The sequence below is a fragment of the Hydra vulgaris genome, chromosome 03 (assembly GCF_038396675.1).
Source record: "Hydra vulgaris chromosome 03, alternate assembly HydraT2T_AEP".
Lineage (NCBI taxonomy): Eukaryota > Metazoa > Cnidaria > Hydrozoa > Anthoathecata > Hydridae > Hydra > Hydra vulgaris.
This window is the reverse complement of record NC_088922.1, coordinates 3,079,077-3,094,357: the sequence shown is the minus strand read 5'-3', so window position 1 is coordinate 3,094,357 and position 15,281 is coordinate 3,079,077. Positions and strand designations below refer to the sequence as shown.

The 15,281-nt window shown below is 27.8% G+C and overlaps 1 protein-coding gene across 1 annotated transcript; it reads left to right on the top strand.

Annotated features, from left to right (window-relative positions):
* The first annotated feature begins 10,214 nt into the window (after positions 1-10,214).
* Positions 10,215-12,438, top strand: LOC101238851 (leishmanolysin-like peptidase). Its single transcript, XM_065792065.1, has one exon. The coding sequence runs from the start codon at positions 10,426-10,428 to the stop codon at positions 12,415-12,417; it is 1,992 nt and encodes a 663-aa protein (XP_065648137.1). The 5' UTR covers positions 10,215-10,425; the 3' UTR covers positions 12,418-12,438.
* The last annotated feature ends 2,843 nt before the right edge of the window (positions 12,439-15,281 follow it).

Genomic DNA, 15,281 nt, shown 5'->3' with positions numbered 1-15,281 from the left:
ACATTTTAAGTGGAAAAAACAAGATTATAATGTTCATTAAGGTTTGAAAAAGGAACAATGTGGTTGTGATCGTCCTTTCAATCTTTTCTGTTTTCCAAGTTCTTTAACAAATTCTAGAGAAAGAGAAAAGTGAGAAATTTTATTAAAAAGAGAAGATAAAAATAAGAAAAATGGAATCCATGTGACAGTGATCGTGTTTGTTCGATTCATTTTGTAGATGAAACACCTACCATTGCTAATCCAGATCCTACTTTAAATAAGGGATATAATTCTACTAACTTTAAGCCAAGTGTTTATATAAACGTTGTCCAAAATCGAACTTTTTAATTTTGAAAAGTATTAGAACAGAATGTAATGACGCGAATAATAATACAACTAAAGATAATACCCATGAGTTAAGTAATAATAATAATAATACAATTTATTTATCACCGCCAAAATTCCAAAATATGTTCAGAATACTAGCTAATTAAAGCGCAGATTTCAGTCAACTAAATATAGAAAACTTTCTTATCGTGACGAATATTTTTTTACACTTGAATCTTTTTTTTAACATCTGAATGTAAGTAAAGTAAAAAAAATAGCTAACTTAAAAATACACGTTGAACGAGTCATTAATAGAATGAAAACTTAAAGAATTTTAAAGAATGTTTTTCCTCTAACAATATTGCGTCATGATGATATTGTGAGGGTTTGTGCTGTACTCTGTAACTTGAAACCTGTATTGTTCAATAATTCAAGAAATGGAAATATAAAACCTTAAAGTCGCCTAATAATAGTATTCAAGGAATAAAGTGTTCGCACAGGAATCTGTGCTAATATCTCTCAAAACTAAAAAGTTCTATTTTGTACAAAGTTTATTTTATTTATTTTTTTTTGTTTTTTTTTTCTCTGTTTTAATATAATATAAGATTTTACAACTTCGTAATATAAAATTTCAATAAATATAATAAGTAAAACAGATAGGGGCTCAAAGAAGATGAGGATGACAGTACGTTATCGCAATCTTTTCATAGAGCCCCTATAACAAGATTTCAAAAAAATATCGTAATATGTTACAATATGCGTAATAAAATTTCAATAAAATATCGTAATAAAACGCGTAATTCGCTAATAAAATTGATAAGCAACCAACAAAAGTAGAAATAAAGCAAAAACAGATTTATGAGAAATTATTCAAAGTATCATTAACCAAAAACGTTTCTTATATTTTAAAAATTTCTTTTTTTGTTAAAAACTTGAATTAACTTAACGAATTTACCGTACCTTTGAATCCTTTTTGAAAAGTATCCCATACTTTTGGACCTCGATATAGAATGCTGTGCTCTGAATATTTGTTTATTATCCTAGGCAGTTTATATGTGTTGGACATATTCGCTCTAAGATTATAGCTATCATTTGTATTTATTTTAAACTTGTTATTAAAGCTTATAGGAGAGATATTGTGATTATAACGATACATGAAAATTAAATGCTGGTAGATATTTATTTCAAACACATTTATCATTTTCATATCTTTCATTAAGGGCTTAGCGTGTTCACGCCTATTTTTTGAGTAAATGATTCTGCAGGCATGTTTTTGTAGACTATAAATTTTTTTAATCTTTGCCGCTTGAGTACTTGTACTTGAGTACTGATGAAGCTATGATTAGCCCAAAGTAGATTAATTTAAGACTATTTTTATTGACGTAGGAGCGAGCTCGATATATCAAACCTGTTATTTTGGTGATTTTTGACTGGATATATATTATATGTGGAAGCCAGGATATTTTTTCATCAACAATGATTCCTAAGAATCTTATATTGAATTGCTTATTTACTAGTATATCATTTAGAGATAGGTTAGGCAACTTGAGAGGAAGATTTTCTTCTTGTGTTTTTTTGTGAAGTAGTATATACTTTGTATTTGTACTTATATATTTAAACTCCTTCTTGGCTTTATGCTAACAATGATAGGTGTTCCATCTACAAAATCCATCAAACATACAATTGTACTTGTATATTTTCCACAAAAAAAAGGCTAATAAGTTTGGTATGCGTTTTTTACCCTCCAACAAGTCTAGGGTCAGGAATTCCTCCCCTTCCTCTGACTTTTCAAAGCAGGCTTAACACTGGTAGTAACGGATTTTATTTAATTGTTAAAATCTTAAATTTTGTTTATTTTTATTACGCGCGTCCGCGTTTTTATTAGATAAGCCACCGTTTTATTTGATAATATAAAATGTTTATAAGTTAGTTAAGTGGTCATGACCTCCTAGGTGTCTATTTTAGAGGTATTTAGAACAATTATGTTTAGAGATCGTACATACATTACATACGCGGCAAGGGGGGAGGTGTTCTAAGTTGAGTAATTTACGTACGTGGGGGGTGGATAGGTGAAGTTCAACAAGTGTATGTACGCAAACTCAAAAAGTTGAGGTGGTATTTCACGTTCACTTGTCTATTAGTAAATGGTGATCGCCGCCTACGTTCATGGCCTGATAAGATTATAAAAGTTGAACAGCACAAAAAAATAGTGATCACGTTTGCGAGCGTGAATGGAAAAACAGCACATAATTAATTCTAAATAAATTAATGTTAATGTTAACTTATTTCTAGATCTAAAACTTACTAATATTTCAAGCTTTAATAATATTAAAACAATGTGGGGGGAGAGGAGGGTGTATGAAAATGTCATTAAAGAATCAAATAAAGATATTTTACAAAAAACTGCGGTGATTGAAGCCTGGGAGTAAATAAGACCTAAAAACTTGGCCTCCCTGGCCTAAACTTAAGAGCAATAAGTTACGCATCCCTAGCCCCTTTCTGATCCAGCACTAATAATTATACGTAACGAACTAAGAAAAAATTTACTTCGCGTTGAGTTACTTTCCTAACGATATATCATACTTACGAGTCCATAGGGAAAATATTTTTTTTATTATGCCGTAATTCCCACTTTATACAGTTATAACTCACGAACCATAGAGGCCCGTATCATGAAACATTTTAGTGAGGAGGGGGATCATTTTTCAAAAAAGAGACACGTTATAGTAGCAAATAAATATATTGCTTGATCTTTATAACAAAATTTACTTGATACAGAGGACAAATGGTAGAAGGAGAGGGCAATTGCTACAAAAAGGGGGCGTTAATCGCCCTGCACGTTCGTTCTCGAAATGCCGGGACTGATATTGGACAATCCCGGTATTTCGGTAATATAAAAAACAGGAACAGCCATATATTTTGACATAGTTGTCACTTTTATAGTTGGGTGGAAATCTTTATTAAGCCTGTACTAAATGGCACTAAGGCAGTCTAAGAACTTAATGATAAATATCTAAAAATATTTTAACTAACAATGTTAAATGCAGTGATCAGTTATCTTATTAGATGGTTGTTTACCTGACGAGGACAGATTAAACAATGGCAAATTATTTTCCTAACCATTCTCGCTTTCAGACATTCACAACGAAGGGAATATCTCTATCTAAAAATAACCCACAATCATGCATTGCTACACTTTTATGATTGGTTTTTAAAATTTCATAAAAACAGGTTACAGCATTCTGTTCCATTTCCCTGCCATACTTTATTGCAGGTATATTTAAATTAACAAATGACATGCCAGATATACGTTGATTTGAAAAAAAGATAATATTACTTTTAGCTGGTACCAAATATTAGTCCGTATAACAGCCAAAGCAGTAGCCCACTTTTTATCTGTGAAAAAAAAACATAAAAAAATTTTTTTTGTAAGAATAAATTTATTCAATATTATTAAAAATTAAAAAAAAAAAATTAATTTTGTAAAAACATATTTTTTTTTCCTTAGTAAATGGTATGAGCGAACTTACCCCGTGAAAATTTTGCCAACTTACTTACCAATTGTGACTGGAACTTTTACAATAATTTTTTTTTCATACGACTAACTATTTTCTTTGTAAAAAGGAAGCGATGTTCCAAAAGTTACGTTTAATGTCCAAAAAGCGCATAAATCTTTCTATCTCCCATGCGCATGCGCGAATCCTGACAATACTGTAGCGAATAATGAAATGGTCAATTAGGAAGGTTCTGTGTAATTTTTGTCTTTTTCTGATGAAAGGCTTTGAAGATAAACGCAGTTCGTCATTTTACCCCTGCGGCCAACTAGCCCCGGTCTCCCCTACCATAAAATGTAATATAATAACACTTTAACAAATAACACATTAACAAATATAAAATAACAATAACAATAACAAATAACAAAATAACAAAATAACACAATAACAAATAATAATAACACAATAACAAATAATAATAATACAATAATGAATAAATATAATATAGATAAATAATGAATAAAGCAAAAATTAAATCACTCGTTCGTTAAAGAAATTATATATCAAAGACAACTTCAGTACAGAGAGAAATTATAAAGAAATACACTCCAACAATATATTTTTAAATTGAAGTCTATTGAGCAGTAAATAATCCGTAACAAGAGGTAATTTTTTTTTAGACTTTCTTATTAATGCAGGAATACACTGGTTCCGTTGGGAAATACATTGTTTTTTCATGGAAAACTACCATATTTAATTGTGTTGAAAAAAGAAGAGTATAGCTTACTATTTTCTGTATTCCTGGTATGATGATTGTGAATTTCATTTGTTTTAATAAAAAAAATTTAAAAAAGAGTTTATTTTGGAGAAAGTCAAACACGAAAAGACAGTTGTAAAACTTTACAAGATCATGGAGTTTTTTTTTTTTATTTTTTTTAATTTTGTTTTCATCATTTTACACATTTTACAATGTTATCTATAAATTTAAACAAATATATATATAATTATAAGCTGACTGGGGCAAGTAGAAGTCAAAATGACTTATCATCAAGCCCTTTTGTGAAATACAAAAAAATACAATTAAATTTTACATCTTCCAATATTATATAAAAGAGTGAAATTAATAAGTTTAAAAAAAAAAAAATTTTGGTTTGAAATTTTAGAAGCTTAAAAAACGAACTTAAAGTTAAAAAAAGAACTTAAAGTTAAAAAAAGAAAAAATTTAAGATAAAGTTAAAATATAAAATAACAAATAAAAAGTTACAAATCTGTACATATTCGTATACATATCAAAGACAATAAATAAACAAAAAAAAATTTAATTCGCTTCATATGCATATACATATTCAATACAATATTAAAATTAAATAAAGTACATAAAAAATCAAAAATAATGAGAGAATGTACGTAATGTTTAAATTTAGTAAGTGTTTTTTTATAGTTCTTTTAAATGTAGCAATAGATTTTATTTTTTTCATATTTTCGTCAAGAACCGAATTCCACAAGCGTGGTCCCCGGCATATAGTCGAGAAGTCAGATTTTTTGAGTGATGTTAGTGGGATGTAGTAATTACTCATTGAATGTCTTGTTTCATATTTATGATTAATTCGAGTGAAACTTTTAAAAAAATATTTTGGAATCATTTCATTTTGAAGTTTAAACATAAATAACAAGTTATGGTATATATTTAGTTTGTATACATTTAGAGCATTTATTTCCTTGAGTAACGGCTCGGCACTTTTGTATCTTTTAAGTTTCGTATCGTTTAAGGATTTTTAGTTCAGAAAATTTTTTTTGGATATCAGATCTGATTTTTTTTAAGATGATACAATTGGTTATACCAAGATAGGTTTTTATCATGATATACTCCAAGGTATTTTATGTATTTTGACGGAAAAAGTTTTTTTCCGTTAATTTTAATTCTAATATTATCAAGAGAAGTGGAATGATTTGAGGCAAACCCAAGTTGTCGAATATGAAAACAAGCAGAATTATTCAAAAAGTTGTAAATAAGAGAATACATAAGCTTTTCTTAAAAGTTTGCTGACATTTGATAATGATGAAATTGGTCTGTAGTTATTACATTCAAGTTTTGAGTCTTTTTTATGAATTGGGATAACAGAAGCAGTTTTTAAGGTATCAGTGAACACACTAGTGATGAATGACAGATTAAATAGTTCAGAAAGTACAGGAGAGATATCATTTGCAAAAGCTTTAAAAATTGATATTGGAATGCTGTTAGGTCCCGAAGCCTTGCTGTCATTAAGAGAATGAATAATAGATAATACTTCGTTTTTGTCTGTAGGTTTTATGAATATTGATTTAAGATTAGGACTTTTAATATATTTATTAAAGTCAGTATTGGATGAGTAAACCTTTTTCTATAATTCTTCCGGAACTGAAACAAACAATGAATTAAAAGATTCCGAAACTTTAATGGGGTCATATATCATGGACTTGTTAGAAGATAAGCAGGAAGGATATGAGCTAACTCTCGTACTAATGTTTAAAAGAATCCTAATACCATTCCATGTAGGCTTCAAATTTTTGGCATTATCAGAGAAGAGAGTACGGGTGAGAGTAACAAGTAAGTTTCTATATGTTTTATAAGATTTTTCTAGATTGATTTTGTTATTAGGATCCTTTGTTTTAAGAAATTTGTTATATATTTTATTTCGTATTTTAATTGAAATCAAGATTCCTCGTGTTATCCAAGGTTTGAGACCCCTTGATAAACAGCGATTGCTGATTTTTTTTTTAATGGTGCATGTGTATCTAAAAGAGAATTGAAAGTAGTGAAAAACTCTTCAAATGACTTATTAGTCTTACCTTTTTCGATATTGATTACATTAGTCCGGCTAATTTTTGAGAAATCACTACATAATTCCTCGCAATTTGATTTTTTTAAATTCCGACGAAAAATGCAGCTTTTACGAGGATTAATTTTGGTTATATATAATGGATGTATTAAAAATTGGGGTAAATGATCTGATACCGTAGAAGTAAAATTACCAGCAAAAATATTTGTAGAAGTTGCATTAGAAAATATATTATCAGTTAGAGTTTTGGATTGATTCGTGATTCTTGCTGGCAATGAAGTAAAGGGAAGAAAGTTATTTAAAGGTATAGTGTCTAAAAGTTCAGAGACAGAATTATCTGAGTTTGATAGTAAAAGATCGACATTAAAATCGTCTATTAAAAAAGTTATTTTGTTTTTTTCCATAGCTTTTCATAAAGTGGAATTAAATATGATTTAACAAATTCTGAAATATCCATATTAGGATGGCGATATATACAGCCAATAATGATGTTTGATTTTCTTAGGAAAAGTGGTTTCCACAAACACAGATTCTAAAAACTTTGATTTAAGCATATTAAGATTGTTTCGAGGTTTGTAAATCAATGTATTAGATATATAAAGCAAAGCTCCAGAATAAGATTTTGTTGGAATGTGCTCATAACTTAACCAGTAAGATTTAATTTATGTGCAGTGCACGTTCTGCGCTTTGACTTTACATGGTCTAATTCATGCAGAACTTTATTTAGTTGGTGCGCAAAAGTGTGCAGCAACAACAAAAAAAAACTTTGTGCACTAATTAAAAAAAAATTAAAAAACTTCATTACCTAGAGACGAACCGCGAACACTCGATTTACTAGCCGTAAGTGGAATCCACTTAGTCACGCTAACATACTATTAATGAGAAAGTTATATTTATAAACTAATCATTTGTGCATATATTTATCGGAACAATAGCTATTTAAAATTGGGATGATGTTTAGGACAATTAGGAATTAATTATTTGCATTAGGGATGATGTTAATTTAGATAATTTTACACGGAACTATTGGGGTGGATAAAAAACATTAAACTGACTGAAAAGTACTAATTAATTAACTCAAAGATGCTAAGAAAATTATAGGCATATTTAAAATTGTTTGAAATATTTATAATTGTTCATATTTATCTTTGTATTATCATGTTATCTTTGTATTATCATATTATCTTTGTATTATCCTATTATCTTTGTATTATCATATTATCTTTGTATTATCATATTATCTTTGTATTATCATATTATCATTTATCTTTGTATTATCATATTTATAATTGTTTATATAATAATCATATTAAAAATTGTTTGAAAAATTATTTTAGGGGAGGGGGTTACAAAATTGCTGCGTAATATTGAAGGTGGTGGGGAGGGGGGTTCAATAAAATGTAACGAGGGGGGATGGGTCAAAAATTGCGTAACGTAATTTATAGACGACCCTTTATTCTTTCCAGCTTAACTCCAAATGTATGTAATATATATTCTCCTTAAACATAAAATATCATATTTGAAGAAGTAAGAAACACCTTTGTTATGATTTATGCATTTTATATTGCATCACATTTATAAAATCTGAACAGAAACAAACGCGATGTAAGTAAAATTGTAATAAAAAACTTAAATACGGTCTCGTAACTGGAGTTAAAAATCGAAGGCAAGTTAAATTTTGAGTTTGAATATTTGAAAATCGAGAATATGATTTTCTAAAATAAATACGTGAATTGTTTTTTTGTTTTTTTAAATAATAATAATCTAACAAAACTAATTAAATTATAATATATAAAAAAGTGAAAAATATTAGTTAACATATTTTTAAATAGAAATATTTTAATTTAGATATAAATAAATTATAACTTAAACAAAATCTATGATTGAAAAACACCTGTCATTAATTAAACCCAGGGGTTCAAAAGTAACGTCTTGTTCTGGTGGGGTAATGGTTTTGTGACGACTCGTACAGGATTTGATACTTAAGAATTTCAACTTTGTAACGAGGGTTCAATAATTGGGTGACGTAATTTATGGACGGAACCTGCAAATTTTAATAGTTTTCAGTTAGTCACGGTCATTTATATATTACTAAAAAACGCTGTTTATATACGCATGCGTAAGAAAATCCAAAAAACTTTTCAATTTTTAAAAGGATTCTTAATTACAGGTACCAACCTAATTACAGAGAATAAATGGCAACCGTTCAGTTTTTAATTGATTTCTGAAAACTTAATGCTGTTGCTTTAATTTTAACGTAGAACAGTATAAATATAAATTTAATTAAAATTTAAGATCTTGGTGTGCTTACACTTTTTTTTAATTGATACCTTTTTAGTGTAAATCATAGATTTATTTATTTGAAATCAATTTTCTAAAAACTTGCCTGTATCATAACTTTTTATCAATAACTTTTATCAATAACTTTTATCAATAAATTTTATTAATAACTTTTTTAAATACTTCAGATAAATATATTCTTTATTTATGATATTTTTCTGGCAATTGCTTCAACTTTTTTTTGATATAAAAATTCACTTTTGCTGTTATGACTATTTACTTATATATTGAAGTATTTTTTCTTTAATTGCTTTTGTTATTTAGGGTAGATTAGGGTAATATGAGCATCTTAAACAAAAATTGGTATATTTTCAAAAATAATTATGCTAGATTCAAAATTTTTACGAATAAACAATTCTTAGGGATCCCTACTCAAGACTCACTTAGATATTTGGGTACCCGAAATTTTTTCTAAAAACACAGAGATTTTAAAAAAGTAGCAAAAGTGCTCATATTACCAAGACCACTTAATAATACGAGTACTTTAAATTAGCTCAAAAAAATAACATTAATTGAGTAAAAAAATACCAATCTGACAATTAGAACGGATTTTTGGAATATAATGATTCGTTATTAATAAATATTATCATTAAAAGATTAAATTTTGAACCACTTTGTGTCGAAAAATAATACTATATTTTCTGCAAAAAAAAAAAAAAAAAAATTAGTTCGTTATTTTTTCAATTTTATTAAATCAAACCTTTGAACGATAAAAGTTCAGATTTTTTGAACTTAAATTACAGAAAAATATTTATTATTAGAATATTAAAATTTTTTGCTATGTTTTGTTTTAATTCAAAAAGCAATTAATATGTATATAACTATATTATATTATATTATATATATATATATTTATATATATATATATATATATATATATATATATATATATATATATATATATATATATATATATATATATATATATATATATATATATTAGTTTTGACTCGATTAACATCATTAAACATTACATCATTACATTTTTTTATTTTATTTTTTAGTTTTTTGAGAGAGAAACAATTTATTATTATTTATTATTTATATATATTAGTTCAATCTTTATCAAAAAATATTATTAATAATAACAAAAAAAAAAAAAAGTAACTAAAACAGAGTATTCAAATTTTGAAGCATTTAACGGTCAGATTGAAAGAAAAAGAAGATAGCGTTTATTAATCCAAAAAATAAGTTTTCAAAGTAGTACCAGTCTCTAAAACAATTCTACATGCGCTGTTTGAAAACATCCACAAAATGAGGCGAAGCCGCTGTTTGCTGCTTGAACATTTTACGGATAAGAATAGTGAAAGCACAAGTATATTTAAATAAAATAGTATTGAAAGTTGACAATTATTGTCATTATATAAAAAAGTGCATAAATTTGCTGTAAACAGGCATTTTTTAATGTAATCAGTATTGATATTTTTTAATGGATATTTGCCCTGAAGGCTGTACGTAAAAAGTTCATGGCTGTCATAATTAGAAATAGTTTAATTTTATGTGTATTTTTGCTGTATTATCACAAAGTTGTAGTATCCGTTCATTGGATACCAAAAATTAATGATGTAGTTCATAATGTGCACATTGGACATCACAGCAGTCTTGTGGGACAATCAAATATGCAAAATATTCAGTTTAAGGTTATCTTTGACAACAGTGTTGACAACCTTAAACCTGCAAAACAAATACTTGTTAAGAATCGTTTGATTCCGGCAGCTATTAAATACTTTCATGAAACTTACTACGTCAGTAAACATACCGAACCCATTCAACTTCAAAGAATGTGCAAAGCTAGTTCCTTTTATCTAAAAGATAACGAAGGGATTGAATCTGGACATGTGCAATACTGCAAATTAGCCTGTGAAAAAACACTTTGCGGTCCAGTTATAGTTCCCGAGCGTTTTTTAGACCATTGCAGAACTTGTGATGAACACGGCAATAATTGTAAAAAAAACGTTAACGTTCATTTAGATCCAGATAAACTTGCAAATTTTGTACTTTTTGTATCCTCAATGCAAACAGATCATTGCAACGAAGCTAATATTGTTGCTTATGCATCATATTGTCAGCAAGAGCATGCCTTAAATCGACCGGTAGCCGGGTTTGCGAATATTTGTCCTGAAAAACTGTTAACTGATCCTCAATCGTTTGAAAGTCTATTATCCACAGTAAAGCATGAAATTTACCACGCGTTGGGGTTTAGTGTTGGATTGTTTGCATTTTACCGAGATAAAAGCGGTTTACCCTTAACTCCTAGACTAGAAAATGGCATGCCTGAATACAATAATGCCAAAAGTCTTTACCAATGGAGTGATAAAGTTTTAAAAAAAGTTATCAGAAAAGATTGGAGTATTTCTGGTGGTTACATAAAGCATGAAGTTCAAATGGTTGTCACTCCCACAGTGCAAAAAGAAGTTAGACGTCATTTTAATTGCGAAGACTTGGAGGGAGCTGAACTTGAAAATCAAGGTGGAGAAGGCACATCGCTAACTCATTGGGAGAAAAGAGTTTTTGAAAACGAAGCCATGACTGGTACTTACACCCAACATCCAGTATTTTCAAGAATAACACTTGCATTAATGGAAGACACTGGTTGGTATAAAGCTAATTACGCAATGGCAGAAGATTTGGATTGGGGAAAAAATTTAGGATGTTTTTTTGTAAAAAATAACTGCCGAGCATGGATTGCAAGCCGTATTGAAAACAAAGAGTCAACATCACCTTATTGTGCAACATTAAAACAATCACCTTTACACATGCGATGCACACATACAAAACTTTCTTTAGCCTTGTGTAATTTAGTTAAATATACTTCTGAATTACCAAAAGAATTTCAATACTTTGATAGACTTGGTCAAATACCTGTAAAAGATATTCATACCTATGGAGGGGCGGTTGAATTAGCAGATTTTTGTCCATTCTACCAAAAGTTTACTCTGACCGAAGAAGATGGTCGAAAAAGAGGTACTACATGTACAGTAAAAGAAAACTCGCCAGCTAAAAACAAAAATTATGCTCTAGAATCTTACAGTAGCGAGGCAAAATGTGTTGAGCATGGAAGACACTGGATAGCAAAAAAAGATCTATTAACTAGGACAATGCTCGATTGGGGATCAGGCTGCTATGAATTTGACTGTACAATGCATGGGTTATTTTTAACTGTTGGAAACAAAAGGTTTTTATGCGACCAACCAAGCAAAAAAATAGAAGTTATTGATAATATGAACGGATGGGTTATAAATGGATCTTTAGTATGTCCTTCGTGTCATGATTTTTGTAGCAATAAAAGATTTTGCTCTGACTCTCCAAAAAAGTTGATTAGTCAAACTTTTACAAGCGAAGAAAAAACTGTTGCTTTATCAGTTGGAATTAACTCAGAAACGTCTTTATCAAACCATTTACTTTTATATTTTCACAAAATTTTATGCTTACATTTCATGCTAAACCTTTGTTTATAAATAATATTATTTAAGCAGAAAGTGTGTATATATTTATATATATATATATATATATATATATATATATATATATATATATATATATATATATATATATATATATATATATATATATATATATATATATATATATATATATATATATATATATATATATATATATATATATATAATAAAAAGTTAGATTATTGACTTTGGATCTAAATATCTAGGGTTCGTTGCCAACCCTGGCAATAAATTGGCATTGGTTAAAGGGTGCAAAAAGTTCCTCATTAAATGCTAATCTGTACTCTGTGATCAGATCATTAAGTGTTATCATTTGGCCATAATAAAATATTGATAATATTGAGGACAAAAATAATACTAACAAAATATAAACATTGTAATAACAGTTGATATATTAGTTTTTTACTTGATCAGGGTTGTACCAAACATTTAAACGGGCAGGGTGTAATCATCTTTAATACAAAAAAATATTTTAGAAATGTAAAAAGTGTAAGACTTTTTCTGGGTAAAACAAATGTTTTATATTATTAATGTTTCAGAAAGAGTCTCAGAAATGTCTCAAATTAATGGCGGAATATTTTTTTTTTTTTGGTGTGTGTATTAAGGAGGAGGTGGGAGGGGGTTATTAAGGTGCTTCAATAATTCTTGATAGTCTAGTCACTGAGCCCGTTGAAAAACATTAAATTAAGGAGGTTTCGCTATATTCTTAACCAAAATTGTTTTTGTGCCCTGAGTGGAAATGGAATCTTAAACCTCCCAAGTTATATTGCCAAAACCTTAATAAAGCTCTAAACAGTTACCATCCTCACTGCGCGTCAGCTGCTTAAATAAAAAAATTAAATGCGCCCAATCACTTATCAAATAATTCAACATTTTTCGTTTTACAATGTTTTATGTTTGAAAAATTCATATAGTTATGCAATTACAATGTATTTGTAAAATATATATATTAGATTATATAACGGATTGATGGTATAGATATATATAAAAAAAAATGTCATGAGCATTATGTCTAAAATATAAAAAGTAAATATTCAACAAACAGTTATTTACAAATATTCAAGAAACAGTTATTTACAATGGAAAAAGTAAATATTCAGTAAATATTCAGAAACAGTTATTTACAACTTCGATATAAAATATCATAAATATAATACGACAATAGTGTAATATAAAACGCGTAATATAATATGGCATGATAATAACAATAGTATAATATAAAACGCGTAATATAATATGGCATGATAATAACAATAGTATAATATAAAGTTCCGATAAATATATGTCTATATTATTATAAATAAAATGTTTTACTATATCTTTTTAAATAAGTTTTTGCAATATGTTTCAATAATTATTAATTTACCAAGCTGTTTTAAATACTGTTTTAAATATAGATTGGAATTACTTATATGTAATCGAAAGGAGCTCGCAGAAGACTGAAATCAGTCTTGTCATCGAGTATCTTTAAACTAGACATGTAGTAAACATAAGCAAGTCAGTTCACTTTTTCATTGATGAAAAGTTTTTTTATAAAAATTGTTATTCTCTGTTTTTTTTGTTTTGTTTTTTATGTTAGATTTTATAGTTAAATTTTTGTTTTGGTTTAGACTTTTGTTTTGAATAAAAGTAGTTAAAAAAAGTTCCTTTTAATTGTTTAATTTATTAATTGTATTTTTTAATTTTATTTTCAAAGAGTATTGTATAAATAGGGACCATGTTATGAAAATGAGAATCTTTAAAGTTTTTTTTATTTCAAATGGTAATTTAAATTTTTCTATCGCATTTGCATTATAATTGTTTAAGTTCTTTTTTAAAAAAAAGTTTGTTGTAAAATGCTCTGGCACGAAATCTAGTTTCTATTTTGACATGAACACTAAATTTTGATAATTTTTGATTTGAAAGATGTTTAGTACTTTCCAAAAATTGTTGTAGACAAGTCTTAAGCATGTTTTTGAAAACGGCTCTAGCTTTTATTTGTGAGTTAGGGTTAGGTTTCTATTTCCAACTTCAAACAAAAGAAGAACAATTTTAAAAAAAATATATAGTCATCCGATAAAAGTAAGAATTTGTTTCAGCGCCTAGCAATAACAATCCATTTAAAATTTTTTAAACAGTTATTACCAATATTTATAACTAATATATTATTTAAGTGTATTTAAAGTATATTTTAAATGTGAACGTCTTTTATATAATTATATAAATATAGATATATCAGGGCCGTAGGAACAAAATTATTATGGGGGGGGGGGGCATTCCTACCCTGAAATAGTTTAAAGGACCTTTTTGTTTTTGTTTTTTTTATTTTTTTGTTAATTTCTTCAAAATTATTTATTTGAAAAATCATTGGGAGGGGGGGGGGGGCAAATGTCCCTTCTGTCCCTCTGGTTGCTACGGGTCTGTATATATATATATATATATATATATATATATATATATATATATATATATATAAGTTAATGTGGTTATTAATTAGTCATTAGTCATCAAAGTCGCATTAGGGTTATTGCATCATGATCTGAAACTATATTATATTTTTGAGTTGTTGAAACTTGAGCAATAGACCTCTAAAAAAAAATGAAGAAAAGGTCGCGTTTGGCAAGCAAAGACAAATAATTTGGTACTGATATTTAGTTTACAAGAAGGGTTGAAAATTTCCGGAAAATTTTACTAGAACTTCTGGATATTTTCAGAAAATTTTTATTTAAATAAACTTATGCAGTTTTATAAAATTCATTTCTTTGTTTCCAATTTATGTAAAAAATGACATTAGAAAACACATTTGATCTAATTTGTTTGGTATGATACTTATGAAACACTCTCTCACACACACACACACACACACACACACGCACACA

What these genes read in the sequence shown, in the direction of transcription:
- LOC101238851 (XM_065792065.1), top strand. Translation starts at nt 10,426, where the DNA reads ATGGCTGTCATAATTAGAAATAGTTTAATTTTATGTGTATTTTTGCTG.